Source organism: Channa argus, chromosome 6, assembly GCF_033026475.1.
Source record: "Channa argus isolate prfri chromosome 6, Channa argus male v1.0, whole genome shotgun sequence".
NCBI lineage: Eukaryota > Metazoa > Chordata > Actinopteri > Anabantiformes > Channidae > Channa > Channa argus.
The window spans coordinates 17952742-17978656 of record NC_090202.1 but is presented as its reverse complement, the minus strand read 5'-3'; the positions used below and the strand labels follow the sequence as shown (position 1 = coordinate 17978656).

The following is a 25915-nucleotide window of genomic DNA, read 5'->3' as shown; positions in this document are numbered from 1 at the left end:
AAAATGTAGTTCTTTGCCTGGCCAGCAGGAGCCAGCAAAGTTAGTCACAAGTTAGGTAAACATTTGACCTTTTGTAGCTCAGTCATCTGGGTTCTTCTACTTAAAAGGGTGAGTCTATAAAAAACAAAACAACAACACCGTTACTGCAGTCAAAACCAACTCACCATATTTATTTACTGCTAAAGCAATGAATAAAAAAAAAACATAGCTTGTCCTGGTTCAATTAAAAATCTGAATAAAGATGTCTGTCCACTTAGAAAAGAAAAACACACATACAAAGACAAGTCTGAGATCAGTGCAAAATAATCCTCCCCAGGATAAGAAACATTTTATACAGAAAGAAAATCAGTAACAGTAAAGTGCATGTCTTCGAGAAAAAGTTCCTTTCATTGTAGTTTCAGAAACTCTTGAACAAGCAGAGAGGGTCACACACTGAAAACAAACAAGAAAACGTGGGAAAGTAGACATAATAAAGTGCACACAGCGTGCACTGCTTCAGTCTTAATTTGGACATTCATATTTCATTTACTTTCAAACCTGAAGTCCAGTTAAAACACCACATCCAGTAGTTTACATGCAAACATATGTTCAACATTCATTTCTCAATGTACGTGCATTACACGGTGTACAGTTTGCCTGCTACACATTCATTCACATCATGCAGCCTCTCTCACACATGCACACCTCCAGTCATATCCATTCCAGTCCATTGCACTGAGGTTACATGGTATTGTACAGCACAGGGACGCCTCGCTGCTTTTTCTCAGCAGACAATTTACGTGAACGCCTTGATACATGTCCCCTTCCCTGCTGACGCAATGAAGTGACCATGCCAGTCCCATCTGGCTCTTCCCTCTCACCTGTGTCATCTTTGGAAAGATGGCAGGGGAAGGAGGAGAGACAAAGGGACTGTGGTGTAGACGAGTCATCTTGGGATAAACCTGTTTTTTCAGCACACGTGTTCCGAGCCAACACTTTTTGCTTCTTCCAGGTGTCATCAGTGTGAATTGGAGAAAAACAAAATGAGTCCTGGGAGTGTGATGATGTCGTCCTGGTGTGGGGCTTAAGATCCAAGTCACTGAGGTCATTGGCTGACAGCTCCAGACAGTCCAGTTTAGCTAAGGAAGCTGACCTCTTCATGAGAGAAGGGGGGGTTAAGCCCGCTTGGCGTATTCGTGCCTCAAGCTCCATGGCTCTGTGCCATCCTCCTGGCTCCAGGAAACTCTTCCCATCATACCTCTCATAGAACCGCTGCCCTACTTCTAGGCATGGAGAGGTGTGTTCAGAAATTGCCCCTTTAAAAGGTCCTGGCTCTGTGTTCATAGCATCTTTCAGCCCCTGAGGCTGCTTCAGTTCCTGCACTTTATCGTCTGATACCTCCAAGCTGACACCATCGGTGAGGAAAGCCTGTAGCTCTCTCAGCGTCTGCTGAATCCTCTCCAGCTCTTGGCTGCCACGGGACAGTCTGATCTGGGCACAGCAGCTGGGGTCACAGCTCCCTTTCCTGTCCTGGCAAATGGACTCCAACTTCTCATCTGTGTCTGACTCCTGAACAGTCACCCCATCTAGAGCCATTAGGTTTAAACTGGACTGGGGCAGGGTCTGATACTGCTGTTTGGAACTGTGGAGGGGGTTCTGTCTTTGGGACTGGGCTGAGGTCTCTAGAGACGATTCCACTAGCTGATTATTAGAGGTCAGTGATGATGTCAACATATGGCTACTGATTGTGTGTGTACCAGAGACTTGGCTGATATTTGGGTTAGAGCAGCATGAAGGGTCTGAGAGTTTGTCTGTGCCTGAGTTAAGTCTGTGAAGCTCCCATTGTGACCCTTTATGCGTCTCTTCATCTTTGAACGTGGCGGAAACAGCCACGATCTCTTCCTGAGTGAACATTTGTTCTGTGGAGTCCAGAGGGGAGGCAAGGGGAGGCGGTTCAGTGCTCGGGAAGCACAGGGGTAGTTTGAGAGGTGGGTGTTCGGCGCTAGGAGAATGCAGCGGGGAGCGCTGACATGCAGCCGTCTCACTTTCCTGCCTCAGCTTCTGCTCCAGCTGCTTGGTGGCCCGCCGCACTGAACCTGCTGGCCAGTCACATGGGTGCATGGAGGAAGACTCTGCGTTTGAAGGAGGAGCTAAAGAACCTTGCAAGACTTCAGAACTGTCTGCTTCGTCTTGACGCTCCAGCGAGATGAACTGAGGACTGTGGAAGGATGGAGAGATCGACAAAGACGAGGAAGTGGAGGGTGTGGGAAGACAAGTGGCAGGGTGGCATATGGCTTCGATCTCAGTGACAATATGGTGGACTGATACTGCTTTGTCAACACTGTCTTCCAACTGTAGAGGTGAGAGAGAGAGACAGATACTTTATTACTATTAGTGTTGTATTTATTGCAACATAGTGACGACTTTGTTCAATTATAACAAATTATTGTAATTAAAAAAACAAAACACTTTTTACACTTACAACATGACTTCATACAGAATATTAAAATTAAAAGCTATAACCCATACTATCTATTCTCATTAGTGTTTTTGTTGTAGCTTTATATGCCTTCTATCTAACAAAAGATATTTTGAGAGTAGATAGAATAAAGAACAATGCAAAAAATAAGACGACTTAATTTATGAGGCAGTGGTATTATATTCATGACAACATCAAACCGAAGGAGCTAAATGAGATTTACCTGAGTCTCACTCCCCAGATCCTCTTCCGAATTTGCATCTGCTTCTTCATTTTCCTTGTGTGACAGAGGTGACCTCTGTTGCGCCTGCTCTGAAAGTGTCCTAGATCTGCCATCCTGTGCCAAGCCCAGAAACTTTTCCCTGGCGCTAAAGAAGTCGATGTTGTCTGCGCTGTGGTTTGACAATCCATCAGCTTCACCTCGGCTATCGAATATATTGCCCATCTGTAAATCATTAGGGTTGTTGTTGTCATCATTGGAAGCAGGAGGAACAAAAGTGGAGAGAGGGGCGGTGGTAGCGGGGCTGAGTGGGCTGCTTGTGTCATTTGTTATATCTGATAATGATTGGTCTATGATGTCTGAGTCAGTAGATCCCAGAGTGAGAGGAGAGCTTTCTTCTGAGGTGCTTTCTTCAGGCAGATTGAGGAACAGCTTCCCTGAGTTGTGTTTGGGCACCGAAATGAGAAGCTCTGGGCGAGGACCCTGGCGTGCATGCTGGAGTTCAGGAGTAGGAGGTAGGATGTGAAGAGATGGTGGTGGGTGGGGTACAGCAACAGGCACAGTGACAGCCACGCTTGCTAAACTGTCCAGTTTTTCCTCTGGTACTACAGTGGCTGCTTGCGGTCTGGGGAGGGGAAACTGGAGGGGGTCTTTGGAGTCTGATCTGACCTCCTTCTGAACTGTTGACTCACAAACACAATTGCAGTGTGTGTGAGAGTCAGAGGTGTGTGCGGAGTTTGATTTAGCAGAGTCTTCAGGTTCAGCACCAAGTGTTTGCAGCACAGCCACGCCCAGGAAGTGATATAAGGAGGGGGAGGTGTTGTTGTTTTGAGAATCAGAGCGGCCCAGGGACTGAGATGAAGGCTTACACACCAACTCTCGACGATCAGATAAGTCACTATCAGAGTGGGAGCGCCATAGCTTATTATGTCTTTGTTTGCTGAGGGAAACAAATGGAAAATATAAATATAATATGACTCTATATATAGAGTCAAAAACACATCATAAAGAATTTGATCTATGCACAGATGTTGCTTAATGGAAGCATACCTGGCCAACAGAATTCCCTGATACTCCTCCAGCTGTTTCATGAAGGAAGGGTTTGGTTTGGTGACAGCTCGTCTCTCTTTTACATAGTCAAAAGCAGTGTCCAGGTTCCAGCCATACTCCTTCATAGCATAGGCGATCACTGTGGATGCAGAGCGACTTACACCCATCTTACAGTGAACCAGACACTTGGCTCCAGCTTTCCTAAGAGACACAAAGATCTTACAGAACTACACAGTAAAAATATATAACTATGTTTACTGTGTGCATGTGTGTTTGAACCTACTTGGCTTTGGTGATGAATTTGTAGGTGTCATTCCAATACTCCAGCAGGTTTGTGGCCTCCTCATCGTACACTCTGATGTTGTGGTACTCAAACATTCCCGGAAAGAAGTTGTCTATCTCCCTGGTGACGTTCAGGATGTAACGCACTCTACACAAGAGAAGAGGGAGACGCAGAAGGACTTAAAACGGCAGCCAATTCATTTTTCAGTGCAGGTTATTCAGATGACATAGCAGTAAACTATTTTGGATGCACGTAAGATGTGGCTCAAAATAAATGAAACCAGTCAGACTGGTTACTGATGCTTTACAAATGTTTAAACTGTGGATTTGATTAACTAGTGAAACTACTTTGTAAAGCAAGTCAAGAAGATGGAGTGGAAAACAGAGGTGTGGTAGAAAAGCTCGAGAGTGAGGGGACTACATTTTATAGCCACTTCATTATAGGTATACTAAATCTATTGATAAATTCAGGCGGCGATATGAGTGTGCCTGACTACATGTGGTTTTTAGGGCAATACAAGTTATTTAAAGGGCAATTTCATCAATTTTCAACTTGCTTTTTATGACTTTATGGTGTAAATGTACATTAATGCTTTTAAACTTCTCCCTGATGTGCTTATATAAAAATATTTTTCTGCTTCTAGCTGAAAAACCCCTCCAGAATAACATCACCCGGAGGAGTTTTTCATCATTAGGAGTTCCGATGATGTCATCTGCAGGAGCTCTGGAAAAGCAGGGTGACCGTGAATACAACCTCCATAGTGTGAGCAATGAGATGACATAATCTGAAGTGAAGGTTCCTCCAAGAAATGTCATCTGGAGGCATTTTTCAATTAGGAGATGAGAGATATTTTAATGCAAGGATGTCAGAGGGAAGTATATAGGCAATAATTTACATGTTCTATGCAAATTAGATCCAAAATAAAGCAAGTTCAAAATCAGTGAAGGTGCCCTCTAAGAGTAGTGATCGTTCTCTTACCCACTGTTCTGCAGCTCTTCCAGGTTGGAGGCATTCCACTCAGAGCCCTGAAGACAACACAGGTCCAGTCAATATTAAGATGTACACAAATGAAGTCAATTGTACAGAAATCAAAAGTCAGAAGTCTTAAACAAATAAACAAACATGCATAATATTTATTAATTTACTATTTAGTTTATTATTTATTTATTTGTGTTTTACCAGAAAAACATGTTCAAAGATTTCAGTGGGGCTGTCCATCTGTCCCAGGATGACTATCATCTCGTTGTCTATGAACTCCTTAAACTCCCTCAGGTTACAGGCCATCTGCATCTCCAGCTCTGTTCGGATCTGAGAAAGGATGACAATACAGAAAAGCACCATGATGATGAGTCAGATTTTTGATAAAGCTAAATCTGTGGCAAACAAATATTGAGAATTTGCACTGAAGTGTCAGGTGATAAAACCTGAATGTAAACATCAATCCAAGTGTGCCTCTCACCTCTTTGCAGGTGACATTCTCCAGGTCTTTCTGCATCATGATCTCTCGGAGGCGGATCTTGATCAGCCTCTCTGTGCGCTCCCTCTCTGTGGGCCTGTGGGTAAAGACAACAAACGCCTTTATTAAAAAACAAACACTTCTAACCCCGCCTTAAAAACACCACACACAAAGACCCACCTTTAAAGTCACCTTAACCCTGTAACAATCCTTGCTTTCTGCTCATTTATTCATTTTTACAATGAGATTACTTGTGACACAAGAGAATTGCCACTTTGCCTGAATTTCAGAAACTGGAGAGGGAACACAAAATCCGAGCCTGTGGCATCAGCAACGCTCAAGTCCCTGTGTAGAGAATGCCTGTTGTTGTGCCTGGCTCTGTTTCTAACCACTCTGCTTGGGGGACACATTTAGCCTTTGGACGTCATGCTGATGATACCAACAAGTTCCCTAATTACCTCTCAGGAGAGAAGAGCTAAGCTTGTCTCACAGCTTCCCCTTCTTACTTTCTCTAATTTTCTCTTGTTTTGCGTCTAACCAATTGCTTGCCATAAAAATAAATAGCAGTGTTGGTCAGAAGTCACCAGAAGGGGCAGTGTGATGGCGGGAGGTGCATAACCACACACTTAAAGGTGTCTTGTGTTGAAATAACTCAAGCTTGTTTATCTCAAACCTTTCTTACTGGCCCCATGAGAAGAAGTCCACAGGGTTAGGAGTAAGAAAACCTATTTACCCTTGCCAACACATACAGGTCAGTTCCCGACTTCCAGTAGCACTTTAACCTGACAACAAGCCTCGACTTGCCTGCAAACAGCCTAAGGGACAGATATGGGTCAGGGAAACAGACAGAAAAATAAAGGAAAAACAGCACATGTGTTACAAATCTATGACGACACATGGAATGTTGCTAATGAGTAACTAAGGTATGGAAACTCTGTCCCTTCTTTGAAGTGCTTATGGGAATTACATAGTAGTGCTCATAAATCAGGCAATTTCAACAGTAAACCACTTCCTGCTATCTCGACCTTTGGTTCAGTACAGGGACACAAGTACTATGTCAACAAACACTGGCTGATCATGCCACATTGTGTCAGTTACTATGCAGGAAGAAACACAAGACCTTCATAGTTGAATGTTTGTGTGTGAATGTGTTTATTAGATCTCATAAAATGTGGGTGCACTCTTGATAAGTACACTCGAGGTCAAATGCAACTCCTACAAAGAGGTATTTCTGTTACTATGCTGACGGCAAATATGGACATTTCTTGATAGTCAAGTTTACCATGAAGCTTGCACTTGCTCCCTCTCTCTGTCCAGAGGTCTTATTCTTTCCACTCAGGGGCCTCATGTGGCATCACTAAGCCCCCTCCACTCTCTACCTGCTTTGCTGCCTGCCACTGTTTGGATCCAGTTTTCCAAATGTAAGTCAAGCACAGCAAATGCGTCAGCTATTTTGGACACTGGAGGAAGTGTGTATTTGTGTATATGTGTGTTTGTATGTGTATGTGTGTAAGTGAGACAGAGAGGCACACTCCAAATAGGTAGGGGGACACGTGACTAAGCGGCAGAGAGGGAAATTTCCCTCGTATTAGTAATGACATAAATCCAGAGGCCAATGTCATTCCCTGCACTGTCTATACAGCCTTGTGATTCTCTTGACATCTGTCAAAGAGTCTTTGTGCCTCTTTCTGTTGATTCTTGTTAACTCGAAATGTTGCAGACAGTATGCATAAAGAATGATGGCCCGCATTCTCCCACGGTACAAATGTAACAACACTGTCAGCAAGTGAGGCAATATTGCAATGTACATGGGACTGAAAATATCTGCAAATGCAATGTGGTACTGTTGCTCAAGTCTCAAGCTCCTATTGGTAAAAACCAAATTATTTGTGAAAAGCAGAAACAGGAATTTATGCCCTCATGACCTTTCATATATTGTGTGTGGTTATCCATCTCTTCTACTCACATATCTGTGAAGAGAATGGGTGAGTTGGCACGGTGCGACTCGACGTCCTGCATGGTGTTCCACTCGTTGACACAGAACTGGCTGGAGGAAATCCTGCTCTGGTAATAGCTGACCCAGGTCAGGAACAAGCTGCCTGGGTAGTAGTTATGGCAACGAGCCACCTCGCACGCTTTGTGGAGTGACTGGAGGGCCGACCTGAGGCAGACAGTGAAAAGCAACAGGATTCACACTTGAGCGGTTGTCTAGAGAGGAAATCACAAAAATGCCAAGAATAGGGAAAAGTAAAATTTTTACTGAACCTGACCATGTCTGTAGACTGACTGACAGACTGAGGATAAGTGGTTTAAATGAGAGGCTATGGCAGTGAATATAACCAAGATTAGAGAAGGTGAGATGGAAAAAAGGTGAAAGAAAAGTGATGAATGAATACAAATAAAGTGGCAGCACTGACATGTATGGCATGGAATGAGGAAAAAAAAAGGAAAGCTGAAAGGAACAAGAAAAGAAGGAAAAGGGGAGGGTGGATGAAAATGATACTACGATACAAGGCTAGATCTCAAAGTGATGGCGGATGTAAACGGATATAGTCTTAAGCCTGCAATTTTAACATGAATGCATTTTCACATAGCTGTTATTCAATGAAAGAAATAAAAGGTTACTCACCACATGGCCTGAACAGAAACTGGCTTGAACACATGAACCCTGTTCACTGTTGAAACACTAAAGCCACTGTAGAGACAGATAGAGAGAGAGGGAGATAATGACTCTTATTTACATCTAAAATCAAACCAAAACTTATGATAATAATAAAAGCAACAAGTCATCAGAGCAGTCAGTCAGTGACCCCAGGGAGTAGAAAGAGGAAGCTGGACATAGGTGTGGTTTCTCACCCGTCTCCATCCAAGTGGATCAAAGTGTCACTCCACAGAGGTAGAACCAGACCCACAGTACATCCGCTGTTGAACAACAGCACAACAAAACAAGACACACTGGTTTAACATAGTAGAGGGATGTGTCCGGGAAGATATTAAAAAGCAAACTGAGCAGAGATTTAATGACTCATACAGTTTGCTTACTTCTTCCCTCAGTATTAAAAACATGTACTGTACATAAGAGCCACATCACCCTGACCTGTTTCTTCAAGTCTGTTAAATGAAATTTTAATCTTAAAGGTTTGCGCTTAGATTAGAACTAGTTAGTAGAAATCCAAACATAAAATAACTTAAGCCTACATGTCAAGATCTGAAATCCACTAGTCAATATAAGTGACTGTGGCAGTGTAACTACAAGACAGTAGTGTAACGTTGCTGTGGAACTGACCTATCTGAAGACACAAAGTCCATGCCGAGCACAATGCTTTCCTCAGTGTCTTGCCGACCATTGGTAGAGACCACCACCATGTAACGTGTTACCTGAGGGTAGGCGCTCTCCAGACGCACAGCCTTCAGGAAAAAATAAAATTAAAATGGAGGAATGAAGAAAGTAGGAGGAAAACAAAACTATGTAAATGAAGATATTGAAAACAGCTGTAAAATGTTGTCTTTGGATTTGGAGGACATAAACTCTCACATCATCAGGGTTATCTCAGTTTTGGTTTTGAGAATAGCTGAAATCAAATCATTCAAACAATTTGGGCATTTAACTGGCAGAATTTGCTTTAAACTTTCTTTGCTTTAGCTTTGCTAAGAAAGAACTGGCACAGATCCCTCTGTTCATAGTCTCTCTGATCGTAATGGCGCTTTGCGCCTAGCATTTTGTTTGTGTGTCTGGTGTGTTACTGACTAGTCGAATGGTGTCCTCAGGGCGCAGCACAGTGAACATGGTCTGAAGATGTTTCTGGAGGTCACCTGGACAGGAAGAATTGCAACATCTAATCACAGCATCACTAGCTCATTGTTAGAATTTATTTTCACATAATGTCCCATTCATAGCATTTCAAAGCTGATATAAATCCCAAAATGATTATCAGACAATTTTTTTAAATAGTTGTCAGCCTATTTCACAATACAAAGCTGTGCAAATATTCCTATATTGAATAGTTTTTCTCTATCATCCCTGAATGTAAAAATATTTTAAGTTGTGGCAGTTATTTTCTATGTCTAACAAACAAGCTGCTTTCAATATCCACGCACTATCAAATTGTCTGATCTGCCTTGTTAGAAAACTGTTTCAGCAATGTTAACGCCAGCTGTTACTTATGATATTGCAGAGGAATTTCCATTTGAAAACAATCTTTGCTAATCTCAAGTTCCTCTGTGGAGTTAATATCTGGGGCTGAGAATCAAATGAGGTGGGAGGAAATGCAGGGAGATGTTACAGCTGTCATGTGTAAGCAGAGTTTGTACAAGTGTTTACCTGTGTGCTTGTTTCTCCGCTGGCTGATACAAGGTGCAGAGTTAGGCACGGGGCTATTACCCCTAGGAAGGAAGAGAGCTGCACCTTTTACTGTGAGAAAGTTCTCACTAATACTGAAATGAAAGAGAAAAGAAAGAACAAAAAGCATGAATTGAAGCTTTGAACACAGGGACTTCTAAAATTATATGACAATATTTGATCTTATGTTAAGACAAGAACAGATATGTGTTGTCATGGGCTTATGTCATGCTTCCTTCAATTGACCTCTGGTCTGCAGGCTTCCCAAAATCAGAGCTGACAGAGCGATGCAAGCAAAACAAGATCCAAGCCCCACTATGAAGTCCGAACACAGTGTTCTCTGATGCTCTACACAGCTGGATTACACACACAGACTTACAGTAACAGCTGCCAGTAGGGAGGGGCCAGGGGGACTGGGGGGAGAACTGGGGTCTGAGAGGAAAGACAGATCAAGTCCCCTCCTCCACAATGTTGGAGCACAGATAAGAGCTGGCCAGGATACAGTGCAGCACAACAAAGCAGGTCATTTTAAATGGGGTTCTGTTTCTCTCTGGAACACTTAATCTTATTAACTGTGACTGAGGTCATTGAAGAGAAGGACACTTTATTAACTGAGGTCAGTGTTTCGACTGGATACAAGGCAGTGAGTGTGTGAGCACGTCCTATGTGCTTCCATGTGCAAAATACTACGCTTTCTGTTTATATTCTTACAGTACCACACTAACCTAAGTCACACAAGATACAACAGATTGGAAGAGCTATATCTGTAGCTTCTTATGACATAGCATGGGACCAGAAAACCATTACTTTGATGATGCTGAACAAGAGGTTTACCATTTGGACAATGGTTAGTATTTAGGGGATTGTCCTGCAGCATTTATTTAGAGAATGCAGGAAGTTAAAAAAAAGTTTAACAGAGTTTGAAGTAGCCCCTGCAGTCCAAACAGGAATCCATCATAGCAATAAAAACACGCGGAGTGTACTGGCTTTGCACAGATTGCCAAAACAGAGACCAAGACAAGGTAGCTAAAAGTTAACCCATGAAAGAGCAGGAACATATGCAGCCACAATATTGACAATTTTGTCTTAAACATAAGGATTAGAATTTTTGTAATTCCTCCGTTCAACATTTCCATTGTAGTTTTACTTATCTGCTAACTTGAGTGTGTCTGTTATTTTACTTATTTATTTTTCAATGCTAAAGATAGACATTAACCACAGTCTGTAAGCGGTCAAATACAGTAAATGCCAGTAAAATTGAACACTAACTGCAGCTTGTCCATATGACACGAAACAAATATTGAAGATTCAAAGTGTTTGTAGGGAAAACACTGGCCGTGAGATGGCAAACCTGTCCTGCTAAACTTGAATAGGGCGGTTTCATAGTCTCCCGGGGCAGAAACTCAGTAAAGGAACTGATAACTACATACGCACATGAAATTCTGTAAAAAGAGGTGATGACATCACAACCACATATATAGTTTGAAATCATGCAAACAGTTTGGTTAATGTGTTTGATAATAAAATACCGTGCTGGATAATGCATCTTGGCCTTGGAAGCAGGCTGCCAATCTATACTCAATGAACCCATCTTTTACAGTTCATGAGGTTCAACAGTTCCTGTTTCACACTTGAGGGAAAAAAAAAAAATAATAAATTCCAGCACCATCTCATTTTCTCTGTAACTTTGTCTCTCCATCCTTCAACTCATTTACTGTCCTTCCTGAGTTTTGCTGAGACCTTAGATGTACAAGATCAGGAGACGTGGACAACACAGATAAGACAGAGGATGAAAAAGCAAACAAAAAACTGCAGTCCTGTGCCGAGCTTATTTCCCATAACCCACCCACCTTTGCCCCAGCTGTTTCCTGTCAGTGGCCTCTCTATGACTTCCTCTTTCATGCATTTCTCACAATTGCGGCTCTTGTCCTAGTTTTCATTTCCGTCACTCTGCTCAATTCCTGTTGTATCATATCCCACTGTGGTCACACGCACAGGTTCATATACTGTACTTGGCAATGACCATGTATAGCTGTAATACTGTAAAGTGTCATCTGTAATATAACACTCATACTCTCACTGAGAATAACACATAGAAGGCACAGAGCAGGCAACATCCACTTTTGTGCCTGCACAGACACACTAAGAACATGGAATCTAAACCTGATGGTTAGAGAGTTCGAGGTCGGTGACCAACTCTCAAACACAGTTGCTAAAAATACAGTAGTCCTTAAAAAGATGAATCTCTAGATAGACTACATTCAGAAGATCACAGCCAACTAATTGTAAATGCTGTAGGAACTACTGTTGTCAGAACAGTGATCACTTACAGTAGAGGTTAAACAGTGAAGTCGGTGTGTGCTCAGGTTTGTATGACTGGTTTTAGGATACACATACAGAGATGCATAACGGTATAGACAGACATAAATAAAACATGCCCTGACACACAAATGCATACTACCATTAGCTGATTCCATACTAAGCTCCAATAATTTATTTACTAATCACTTGACAAAAAATGCCAGCCACTCCGGCAAATTTTTAATATTAAAGGCAAAAATGCCAAATATTAACTGGTTCTACATTTAAAGTCTGAGAACTTGATTAGATGTTTTAACTAATGTATCACATTACATAAGAAAAACAATAATGAATCTAAATATATTTTCTACATTCATTCATTAAGTTTCCATCCCACTCTATACACAAATATACTTTTCGACTGACAGCAGAACCAATCTACAGAACTCAGCGAGACTATGACGATGTTAAAGTGATCGAATAGACTTCAACCCATATATTTATAATGACGTTAAATTTAAATCTAAATGTATGCTGCAATGTACTCTAATACAATGCATGTGTATGCTGAGCACAATATTATGTCACAAAAAAGGAAGGTTAGACAAGACAACTGCAATTTCAACAACCAAGCTTCTTAATGGTAAAATACACAGATCAGTCTTAAGCCTGCAACCAAAGGGAAGGTAGATCGATTTCCAGTCCCGGCTATATATGTCGGATGTGTCTCTGGTCAAGACACTAAACTAGCAGCAGCCCATTCCCATTGCGTCAGGAAGGTCATCCAGCATAAAAACTGTGCCAAATCAACATGCAGACAATGATCGCTGTGGTGACCCTGAACTCACGGGATAAGCCGAAATGACACACACACACACACAAAAAAAAAAAGAAAAAAAGAAAAAAGGGGGATATGCAAAAAGATAATGAGTTCATATAAAATTGACTTTGAACAAAAATGAGTGAATGGGAGGTGGGCATAAAAAAGCAGATCAGGTCAGAGTGTGCAGCATAAAGTGGGGCGGGTCATCTTTAGGCTTACAGCCATCCCAGGATTTGGGCTGAAGAGAACCAGTAGATACTTGTTAGGGCAACAGTCGCAGACACAATCATCACTATGTAAGGGGCACTACACGTAGTGGGCAGATAACTGGGTGACCCCCCTCTTCTACATGTGCCCATATTAGTCACTCTCAAGAGGAGAGAGGGATAAATATAGGGCCTGGCTCCATGCAAGTCAAGCCACGCTAAGGCCTTAAGAGTTTACACCCGAGACAGATGCAGCCCATGGGGAAGACAAGGAGTTAGCTGGTGAATGCATGTATCCAAAATGTCCACAGGTGCCCTGCTGCCTGGAGGATTGGACATGGAAAATAGTACATAAGAAAAAGACACTAACTTGTGGATGAGCATGGAGAGAAAGTCAATTTTGTTGCGTGTCATGGTTGGTGTCCATTATTGTCCTCATTGGGGACATTTGTTTGCATTTCCAACTCCATATGGAGCTGTCCAATGTCAAATCATGTCCACATAAAATTAAAGCGCAAGAAGTTATAATTATAACCTGAAAAAGATTGGTGACATAAAAAGCAGCTCATAGCAGTCGGGAATAAAAAAGACATACCAAAGTCATACTAAAGACATTCTGATAAACTAGGAAAGACACCAGTTTAAATACTCTCCAGAAGCACTGCCCTTTCTGTGTCTGAGAGTTAGGCCCACAACAGTTTTGTTACGGCTTCTTTGGTAATCTCAGTCTGGCCTTTAGTCACCTGACCCATGCATGCAGTGCTATTCTGAGACAGACTCAGATTACATTTTAACAGAGAAACAGAGGAAACATAATTATTGAAGCTCATTAAAATATTAGTTTAACACTCAGTAGCGACAACACAGAGTGCCATTTTAACTTTGAAAACTTGTGCTTAAAATAAAGAAATATTCTAAACAGGACAAGTTGTGCTACACTAGCTTCATATGTGATGAGATCTCATGTCACGCACAGTATTACTTCAATTAAATTTTACAAGTCGTTTATACATTAATCACTTGCAAAAACACGCCCATAAAAGTGTAAAAAGTTACCCATTTTATATCCTTGTCTCACTGCTAGAGTAAAAACTTGTACATAAACTTCACTTTATCACAGATCAGTCTAGTTTCCTCTTTAAAATACAAAAACAATAAACAAGAAGTTCACAACACAAGTGCATGGGTGAAGCGGAAAAGAGGGTTTTAATAGTATATCTACAATAAGCAGTTTAACAATAGTGTTCTAGATGTTGCTTAGCCACAGGTAACACTTAACCCGACTGACAGCCCAAAGGCTTGTAATTAGTCCTAAAACTAAGGTAATCTTTATAGTCCTGCTGACACATACAGGTGTTTACACTGTAAACAAACCGACAAAGGTACAAAAACATTAAACAATGCCACATATGTACACAATTGCTATGCACTGTAAATCAAACAACGCTAAGTACGCTACTGTGATGAAGACTTTTGTCCATCCTGATCAGTACAAAGGAGTGGTGATGCAATCAACCAACATGCATCATTCAATATGGTCAAACAGGGCTGCCGGTGAAAAGTTTCTCACAGCTGATTCTAGATAGATACACTTGCCTGCCAGTCACTGGGGTGACATGGTGTAACATCTTCCCATAAATGTTCCTTGTGCAAACTTACATAAAACTATTTCCTTAAAGAGGGTGTAGCCTCCATAAAGACTCAATTATTTCTCAACAACCTCACCACACAATGACATGTGAAACTGATGAAAAAGTCCTTGAAGACGATGCAGTCCTTGCCATTGACTCCAAATGATGACAATGTTTGATTGTCATGCAGGGCACAACCACTTTGCAGCAAGAAAATTTTAGAAAAGAAAAGTAAAAAACAAGTAAATTTACTTGTTTTTTGTTTTTTTTACTTTTCTTTGTAAAGTTTTCACAAACATTTTGTGAAAAACCTTAAGTTGTACCAATCATGACAGTTTGAAAATCATTAACAGACCAGCTGATTAACTTCCTTGAAGGTCAGACCTGTCTTCACATGTACAACTCCACAAAATCCTTTTAACTCTTATGGGCAAAAAGAAGCCTTTACTCACTTTCTGCTAACATTGTAGGGATCTCGCATAAAATCTGTTAAAGACACACTGACGGTACCTCCAAAAACTACAACTGCATTAGTCTCAATAAAGCCAACTACTGTGGGACACGAGTCTAAGATGATTTGTAGACCTTTTTTGTTCTTAGGTCAGAAAATAGTCATGATGATGATTTGCCAGCCACGTAAACACGCCAGTGTAGCCCACTATTTGGTTAAAAGAGCTCTTATTATTATTATTATTATTATATTCAATGAGCATTATATTAAACAGTTTGTCTTCTGTTTCCTAAACCAAGGATGTCTGTTTCTAAGAAACACAATGTAAAGATGAGCCACCAAACACAAAAATCAACTTATTAGTATGATTAAAACTCCATAAGTTATACAATATTGCTGCCTTTTAAGACTCCTTGGGGTTTCTTTTATTTTCTTGAATATATACATTTAATAAATGGCTCTTAATTACAACCTAATAACTATAGTCGTCACATCACTCACGTGCTCAAACAAACAATAGCCATGGAAACAGAAAGAGGGAGGGGCGAAACAGCACCATTAACCCTCCTCATATGGTGATCAGTTGATTCAAGTTGTCTCAGTAAGTCGGTAGCAATTCCCTTTGTGTAAGTGTGTGACTGAACCTGTGAAACAGGTGAGATGATTCATGGCACCTGGGGAGCCATTATATCTTAGTAAGGTCAAAACTGAGCACTAAAAGATGAGTAAGACCCTGCTACGTCACCAGGAAATACGTTCAACACTGATGCTGCAAAAATGTTGCAAATGTATCAGATTACTCATAATGCTGACGTCTGGCATATCACTACTATTATAGTCAAATTTGTACAATCGACATTTCAACGCAGTACTAAACTAATACCATAAAGTAAAACTTTAAAATGTAGAGAATCATTGCAGTTTAATTTCTCGTTTGGAATAAATACTGGGCTAAAAGCTGCGTTACGTTTGAATAGACACCCTTCTACTTCATGGTACGTTTACTGTCTCCCCCCCTCATAACATTCACTTATTACTGTGCTTTAAAGGAGTTTATCATTTAGAAACTACAGACTTTTCCTGAGTGTGTCTCTGTCCCCCCAGTTTGCCGCTGTTGAAACTTACAGCTGGTTGACCTGATTGTTAGACACCACCGCGTCGTCGCTGAAGTAGGGCACCATCTTGGCCCCGCAGCAGGAGCAGAAGCTGACCGCCGATGAGCTGTTGGAGCCGGACACCGCACCGAGGGTCATGCCGGTGACCGGAGGGCAGAGTGAGGAGGTCGTCTTGTGTTCTCGGTCCGAGGGGGGACTTTTACTCCTCTCCGAAAGGCATGTGCTCCTGTGGAAAACGACGGGCTTCCTTGGGTTTTAATGATCGCAATACAATAGAAATTGACGAATTATTCCCCAAAAGCACAAAGAGAGAGAGATGTTTCCAATCGTACTTCTGTTGCAATAAATAAAGCAGGCAATTACATCTAGCACATTGTGTTCCTGCTCCGAACAGCAACGCCTGGCTGTCAGAGATGTCCCCATAACGCGAAAGCGAGGCGCATTTTAATAATGTTTCCGTACCGTTTTCGAAACATTGTTTATCCGTGTTACAAAAAGTACCTTTGGCCACGTACAGTACTCAGACACATGACTTCAGTCGAACTCTCGCCGGGGAGGTTATAGGAGGGAGGAGTTGGAGACACGTGTTTCTGGGAAAAGTTGGGAGCCAATGAGGACAACAGGGACGTCCTACCAAACACACCATCAGCGCCTTTGAATCAACACTTGCTAAAGCAAAACGGGTTGTATACAAATCGCTGGCAACTGTGCGCACTGCCAGGTGACTGTTAAGTTCCTCCTTTCTGATAAGACCGTGTTATCAGTGAACCAGCTGCCTGTTTGGCTGAAAGCTCCCTGATTTTGGTACCACATGGAACATGCTAACCATTCATGTATTTCTGTACGCCTGAGTTATGCGTTGAAATAATAATGTGTTGCTTTTGGAATAAACTGCTGTACAACAACTGAATGTATGTGCTCCTTGAGCTAATCTAAAACACTCGATTAAACCTACATGAGCTTTTAGTTTGGCATGGAGCTTACTGAGGAAACTTCACTTCGTCTGCTCTCCACCCTTTTCTTCCAACACACCAACTTGTGGTTGTGTTACATAAGGAGCAAATACAAATGAGAAACAGGTTGAAATTATCCAAATTTTTAGCTGCTGTTGCAGCAGTCTATTAAGATAAAGTGGAGATATCTCGGAGCCTGTCTTCTCAATGTTTGGGAGAGAAATGGCCTCTAGCACAAAAGCTGATGGAGGATTCAAAAAAGAATCACCTGACATACTGCCAATGTTTTGGTCATTTTATAGCCTTTGAAACATTTTATATTATACTGGCTTGCCAACATGAAGAGCTCTATATAAGCTTAAAACTATTTGAAAACACCATAAAACTGCAGTCGTCCTCATACTTTTCACACCAGCTTGTCCTGAGGAGTTTTAAAGTCTAGACTGAAACATCTGTAAGTGAAACTAATCTATATATCAGTGTTAGCAAAAAACCCTGAAATGTTTCAACTGTTTACAAGATTAAAGAAGTTATCAATAGGGGTTCAGGGAGAAATTTTACACTGTTGAAGTAGGACTGCTGTCATACAACATGTGTTTTAGCCTATTTAACTCACTCCAACTTGTACGGTGTATGATGGGGTGTAACATGCAACTGATGCTAAACTAAGCATTAGTATGTGACATGTATGAAATATGATTAAAATGTTGGACACAAGACACTTTGTGTGTGGAAAGACATTTGCATCCATTTTCATAAGTAGTAGGATTCCACAATTTCTATAAAGTGCATGTTTAGTTACCTAGTCTCAGAAAGCACTATGGCATCATGGTATGGTATTTATACTGGATGTAACTTGTCTTACAGGTTTACTCTCCTCACAACTGCGTCATTCATGTCTCCTTATTTTGTAAGACAATCAAAAAAAGCTCTCTGGACTTACTTGTCAAGAGAGAATCAAATAAATTTTGTTCAACATACCGAGAACAACCTTAACCTCATCTCCAAAACAGCAAAAGGCAAACAATTAGTAAACATAACAAATTACTTTATGACAAATTCCTCACAACAGACTTCTTCTGTCTTAAAATATTTCATGTGTTAAGGTTTTATGATGTTTTAAATTTAGCTCATAATTCATTTCAAAAGAAATGCTAGAAATTTTTTTTTTACTGATGAGAACTGAGTCATCATATGTGAAAGTAAATTTAGCTTCACTTTCTTCTGTTTACATTCCATAACTGTAACAAATACAATCCACCCATGGCTTATTTTAAGTGACCCAATTAATTCAGCAACTCTACATAGTTTTAAATACATCTCATACGTATCCTGAATAATTAACGTAGAATTTTCCTATGCCCCAAATGTAGTCCGCCAAGAATTACAAAGCACACCAGCAGCCCTGTGCCCGTTATCATGCTGTGCTTTACATTGTCTCACCGTCCTCCTGACAAACCTTGAGTTACAAGGAAGATTATTTATTAAGTTGTGCCAGCAACTGTAACCACAAAACCTACATGCTCACTGCCGTTCTTGTGCTCATGTCATGTGGTTCTATTTAGTGTCGTCAAATTTACCAGCACTTGGTGGGAACTTCTTTGTCTGTGGCTTGGTAACACGAGAGTCTGTTGTGGTGTTAGCTGAACTTTGGATACGTTGCACAATCTTCTTTTACTGCCACTTTGTGGGAATAGGCAGAAACATGTTAGTCCAATGTGCTGTTGGACCCACATACTGACGTAGGGATGGTCTAATGTAGGGACAATATTACAACAACACACCAGTTGTGACTATTTGATATATGATAGAGATTCCAAACAACATAAATGCTTCAGTATTCAGAACAAAGTAAAGCACAGCATGAACAAAAATGCCTTAACTACAAATGTTTGTGACTACTCAGCCCACTCAGCTGTGATAGTAGCAGCTAATCTTAGAAAAAACAGGATGCCCCCTTAAAATCCAGATAGGACAAAGACAGATTCAAAGCCTGTGTAAAGTAACCAAACGTGTATTGTAGCTTAGAAGTAAATCTGTTCTTTGTAACATAACCTACACTGTGTGCCTGAAATACTGAATGCACCATATACAATTTTTTCTTCAGGCAATGTGAAATTGATATTAGGTATAGGCCCATGTGGTCACTAATCTAATACAGGGAGCACAATGTGTAGGAAGAAATAAGGCAAATACAGACACTGTAAATGACACACTATCAACTTATGTTCCCAAATGAAGTCTGTTACTGGCTTGGTGTTACTACACCTTGTCCTTGTTTTTCCAGTGCACACTCTGAATAAATGCCTGATGAACCTGCTCTGCTTGTGTGTGCCAGGATTAGAGTTGATGCATGTGCAGGAGAAATATTTTGACTAGTTGACTGTAAGAATGTATTTGTAAATGTTTCATTCCATTTGTCTGTGAGAAATGGCATGAAATATTTTTTCTTGCCACATAAAAATATCAACAGGCTATAAAAATAAGGTGAAAAATCAACATTTGTATTACAGTTATTATGATTATTTGTATTACACTCACAAAACAATAGACAAACAAGGTCAGAGAGAGCATCTCCACACTGCTTCTCCTTCTGCAGCCAATTTCTGCCTACCATAGGTACACTACAGTATATTGTAGTCCTGCTTCATCACAGGAACATATAGTTTGACTGCAATTATCATAATCTAGTTATCGGTTGCATCATGTCACCTGATAGCTTTGTAGACAGTCACAAGGAAGATAAGAAACACCTCTTTTATTAAGCAACAATAAAACAAAATTTATCAGTGTTTTTCACAATTTTACAACCAATTAAATGTTAATTAAGAACAGAACAAAACCTTTAAATCGTCATTTTATATTTCTGCATAGCCAAAAAAAAGTTTTTTTTAATGTCGTCCTTGATGGTAAGTGTCAGTCCTAAGGTAGCAATGTGTGGCAATGCACTGCAGAAACGTTACACTTCATCTGTTTAGTACACACATCTGTTTGTGTGTCTGTGAGAGATATTGAAAGAGAGAGAGAACAATTGAATAAATGAAAGTGAAAAGAGACAAAGAGTCTGGTTCAAGCAATCAAGAGAAAACAAGAAAATACTGAACTACAACAGTCAAAGCTCTTCTCAGTCTTAGTGGCCCCTATACCATTTATTGGCCCATGCTGCTACTTGACTCCATATGCAGGGTGGGGAGGTAATTTGGCCTCAGCTGTTATATAATACATATTACGGATCATTCAGTGGGGCCCTTGGCTGGACCTCACATAACTCTGCAAAGCAAATGGCAAGCTAGGTAACTGAGCCAAATAGTAAAACTGAACTATAATGATGTTAAGGGGGCATAAGGGAAATAAGCTGTGTGTTTGTGTGTGTGAGAGAGAGATTTCACCAGCTGCTGCTTTGTTGTATTACCTAACAGATAACTGGGACCACATGTCCTTCTAGGGTCTATCAGGGTATGTAAAAGCCTTGCAGGAGTGAGGTCACCATGTTTTTTTATGTGTGACAGAGCCCAAAAGCTTTTCTGGCATATTCCACAACATGGTGATGATCTTTGCGGTGTTTTCAATGTGCGGATATGTTTTGGGACCCGTTATTAAATATTATGGTGAGCCAGCTATCTAAAAAACTAAAGTATTTGGTATAAAGTAAGTTTGGTAACTTACTTTACAAACTTAATCTACGAACCACAGTGAACCTCAGTCATTGGTTCGATTTCCAGTCCCTCTTGGCTTTGTGACGAAGTGTCCTTGGGAAAGACACTGAGCCCCAGGTTGGGTCAGGTGAGCACCTTGCATTGCAGCCACTGTCTGTGTGAATGGGTCAATGAGAAGCAACGCTGTAAAGCGCTTAAGATTAGTGCACTATATAAGCACCATTTACAACTAAAATGTGATTTTCAGTGCCTACATGTTGTGTGAGTAGGGAATACAAAACATCTGTGCTTTTGCCATTTTTACCTCATTCAATATAAAGTAGTGTAGATTCATCATTTGCATACTGGTGTCACTAGTAACAAGTCTCTGCTCCACTAAAAAAAACTTGTGACTTAGGCTAAAATAAATAATTGCCTGCATATTCAAACCGATTTATTTTACTGTAATGGTTATTCAACTGTAAGCATTACTAGATGGTGCAAACAAAAGAAGATGCTGCTGAGAACTGCTAGTAGTTTTGCTTCGTTAGTCAATGCATGTGTGCAGAATGAACATTTCTTTAGCCTTGAGCTGAACAAAGAAGCTTAGACTTTGACAGAGAAGAAGTCAGCTGAGACAACACTTGTGCAAACTGGCCGGTTGCTTGATTTATATCAGTCATTATCTGTAAAGGCTTTAATGCTCCAATCCCTGTTTAAGTGTTACGTGCTAGAGTATCTGTCACCAGAATAAATTTAATAAGAGACTGTGTTTGAACCTTCAGCACATTGAATGCAACATGTCTACGTTCAATAGTAACTGGTTAAAATTATAATTAAGTAAAACACAAAATTTTAAAGCCCATGTGTTTTGCTTGTCCTTATATCAGTAGAAGGATGCCGAGGTTGGAGCTGCCAGGCAGAAGGTCTAGAGCAAGACCAAAGAGGAGATTTATGGATGTAGTGAGAGAGGATGTGAAGCTAATTGATGTGGAAGAAGAGGATGCAGAGGAGGAGAGGAGTTAGATGGGGCAGATGATTCGCTGTGGTGAGCCCTAAAGGGAGCAGCAGAAAGGAAAAGAAGCACATGCGTTTAGCAGGTCCTGATAAGTGTAAATGCCATTCACATTCTTTAGAGGGCCTTGCACTATAGGATACAGGACAACAACAGAGCCACCTGTGCTGTCTAAACAAAGGGACAGTTACAGAACCCTTTTCTTTTATAGAGATACAGATAGCCAGATACAGATAGCCACATCAAAAGTAAATTATTTGTTTTATCACAACCATCAGGCAAAATAATGCCAATCAATCCCTTTGATATCAGACGGCTGACCAAATACTGACAAAAGTATTTACACAGACACTACTTATCTGGAGCATGAAATACAATAAAAGAAAACTATTTTCAAACTACTGCTAAATGTTTTTCTAAGTTACTTTGCCACCATTCTCAAATGAAAATTGTAATCATAACCATTATGTGAAAATTATATTAATGAACAAAATTCTCTCTTGTACATAAGCAATATACACTACCTATACACAATGTTTGATTGATTTGGTTTTCTTCTTGGTTGATATATGTTGCTATTCAGAGGACTCTGATTAAAACAATTAACTGCAGTTGTAATGATCTTGTGTTAATCAATGATTTTAACAACTATAAAATACATTTTTTGACTCTTAAATAAGTAGTCCTACAGATACAATTACTTGTTGTGCTGCACAGTATGAAATTAATAAGAAAATTACATAAAAATGATAATTACAGGTAACAGAAAATATGGTTCTGTAGCAAGGAAGCCTTGTAAATCTGATGCACAGCCTCCCCCTAGTGGCCTGAGTCGCCACTTACAGTTTCCACAGACACTAATGAATGGCAGCATGTGAAAAAGCAGAGATATTCCAGGAAACTGAAGATATGACAAAACAGGAAGTGGCCTCACCTCCTGGACTGGGAGCGACGATCATCCTCACCACTGTCCGACTCCTAGTGAAACCAACAGATTAGGAAAAGAAATGCATAATCAAAAAGTGAAAATAACAGTTGATATCTACAGTATGTTACTCATATCAGTGCCTAGCAAATAGCATTTAATAAAGAACACACTGTAGACTATTGAGCAAAGACATTTGGTCGGCTATTTATGTCCCACATTGATTCAGACTCACTTAACCTTGAATTAACATTGTTCTAAACCGGCTGGTGGTTAGGGAAGCTACATCAAGCCTTTCATCCTTGACTTGAGCCATGGCAGGACCACTGTGGTATTTTAACTGTGGCTCAGAGCAGTGACCAGGGATAAGGCTCACTCCAGTCTCTATCTCTCTTTTTTCCAAAATGCAATCATCCTCCCCCACCACTGCAACCAGCACAATCCCCCATCCATACACAACCACAGATACAACTTTAATCCCAGCCTGTTTCAGTAATCCCTCACAAAACTCAAAGAACTTTCTCTTTTGCATCAATCTTGGCTACTACATGGGCAGGCGCACGCGCGCACACACACACACAACCTATACCTAGACCCTTACCCTAATCATCACAACTGAATACCTAACCCTAACCCCAACCTAAACCTAATTCTAACCTTGACTGTAAACTCAGTCTTCATCCTCAAAAAGCCCTTTGATGTTGTGTGGACTGGCCAAATGTCTTCACAACATGGGTATTGAAACATGGGTAGTAAAACAAAATTTGTAAAACAAAAGGAAATTAAGATATCCGAAATTAAGATATCCGAAGCCAAAGACATGTTCAGAGAGGGAGGACACATAGAAAAATGCAAAAAGAACTATAAACAAAACTAAATACGCTCTTGCTGATGCAGATGATTGATGGTAAAAGATGATGGTAGATGATAAGATTATGCTAAGAACTGGATAGATCAGGTCAGGAGATGTAATAGCTTGAGAAGGAAGGAAGGAAGATTCCAAAGATGTGATGAGGCAGCTTTACTGAATGACGTGCTGAGCTTTAGCAGCCTAACAGCTTGTCTTCAACACAAAGTATGGTGATGAAAAATACGAGACCATTCATGGACTACAAAGCTTCCTACACACATACGCACACACACCTAGCTCAGCAGATTTCAATGGTAAATGTAAAACCGGTATACTATTATACCTCTGCAAAGCACTCACAGACAGACACACTTTCCTGATGTGTGTATAGGCTGTATGTTTCAAAAACAGGATGAAAACATACCATAATATGCCTGGCCATTGTTGAGATATGATGTACAGGTTGATCTCCATGGTTACTATGCCACTGCATGCATGTGTAGGGAGTGGTCTTAAAGCCAATGAGGACAGAGGATTTTGTGTGCTGCTAGGCAGATTACTTTATATGAACACAGATGGGAGGATATTGCTTACTGTGCTGAAGACAATTTATGTTAGCCATATTCAGTGACAGGTCAACACCTGTGTTTAATTTTCCAAAGCACTGATAAAATGCTTAGATGGCAGGATGCTGGAAAAGCCTATCAGTGGCAATGGGATTTTGGCTGTGACTATTATGATTACAGCTCTTTGCTTCACACACTACCCCTTGAGTCCCCCCCCTCACAAGAGCGCTCACATGGCTGCTTCTCATCAGGAATAAGTCTTATGACAAGCAGCTGGTAACCTCGGCCTGGGATAAGTTTACGGCCTCAAAAGATACAAACCTTGTGAGTTTAGTATCAAAATTCTAAAAAAGAATCTGAGGCCCAATTGACATAATTAGTTAATGTAAATGATTCAGGTTGTCCTCTAAAAAGCTTTACTCAAATGTCATTACTACCAGTAACAGTATCACTTTCAGGCATAATGTGATTGTGAAATTTGTTCAACTATCTCTCTGCTGGTGATTTTTGAAAATTCATTCACCACAACTTGCATGATGGTCTTGTGTGACTTTCCAATCAGACTGGCCTTGGTAGATACAACACAGCAAGCCACTGCAATACAATGCGGACAGACTGTGCTGCAAGTGGCAGAACTCCGCAGCATGTTGTGTCAACCAAAGATAAGGGCCTTTAGTAACAAGATACATCTTTTAACAACCAGTTCCTTCTCTGACATACTGCAGATATGACGGTCACTTAGCCCCGTCATGGGTGAAAGCAATGTTATCACAGACTAGTTCTTATCTGTAGAGCCACACAGTCACCATCAGTCCTGCCTGGCTCTATGTCAAGAGCTTGAAACAAGAGATGGAAAGCCTGAAATTGTCAGAGGGGATAAAAGGACTGTCCCACAGGGTCTGACAGGCCTGGCTGCCATACTTACCTGCTTTCCAGACAGCTCATCTCCATTCATTGTCACTCCACTGACCAGAAGTCAATTTGTAGTTGTAACGTTAGTGCTGACACGACGAAGAGGCTTCATATCATGTTTATTACCAGAGAATATAATATTATATTTAATACATAAATTCAAAAAGTTTCCTTTAACTTTGTCAAGACTGTTCAAGACTGGAGTGAGTTGGCGAACATGAGCTCTAGCATTAACCGCTAAATGCTAACATTATCTAGTTAGCTGAGATGGAGTTAGTTGGTTTACACACACGATATATTTTATGTGTTAGTTAACTGCGTTTCAACAAAGATACATAACTTTAAAGAAATGCCTGCATACCGCGGAAGGAGCGTTGTAAGTTAGGTTACATTAAGTGAAGTTAGCCACCCATGAACATACAGCGGTTACTGTGTGCCGAGGGGGGGTATCTGTAACGGTAACGCTCCTCTGGCGGCTCCAAACCGAAACAGAATGTCAAACCAGTTTACGGATACTTACAGACATGCAGGGGCTGGAGGTAGTGCTCGGTGTCGGCGACCGCTGGACGGTGACGAGCGCCATCCTGGCTGGTCAGACCTCGGTCACCTCGAAGAGAGGAACGGCGGAATAACAGACATTATTTCGGCCTGAAACGACTCGGTAGCCCGAACTCCCGCGGATGTGTCTCTAGTCGTTGTTAAGCCGCTTCGCTGTTGTCAAGTTCA

General features: G+C 40.8%; 1 protein-coding gene across 4 annotated transcripts; it reads right to left on the bottom strand.

Annotated features, from left to right (window-relative positions):
- Positions 1-144: 144 nt before the first annotated feature.
- On the bottom strand, positions 145-25915 carry ssh2a (slingshot protein phosphatase 2a). 4 transcript variants are annotated; one of them, XM_067506773.1, is made up of 15 exons: positions 25710-25915; positions 22871-22914; positions 9789-9901; positions 9216-9280; positions 8754-8875; positions 8324-8389; positions 8097-8162; positions 7434-7628; positions 5471-5564; positions 5191-5319; positions 4990-5036; positions 4012-4158; positions 3729-3929; positions 2682-3618; positions 145-2331 (listed from the first exon to the last, which is right to left on the bottom strand). In XM_067506773.1, exons 1-15 carry the CDS (start codon positions 25770-25772, stop codon positions 721-723), a joined length of 3900 nt encoding a protein of 1299 aa, XP_067362874.1. In that variant the 5' UTR covers positions 25773-25915; the 3' UTR covers positions 145-720. The 4 variants fall into 4 exon arrangements, with proteins under 4 accessions (XP_067362874.1, XP_067362873.1, XP_067362875.1 ...); XM_067506772.1 differs by lacking the exons at positions 22871-22914; positions 25710-25915 and adding an exon at positions 16344-16985; XM_067506774.1 differs by lacking the exons at positions 22871-22914; positions 25710-25915 and adding an exon at positions 11336-11412.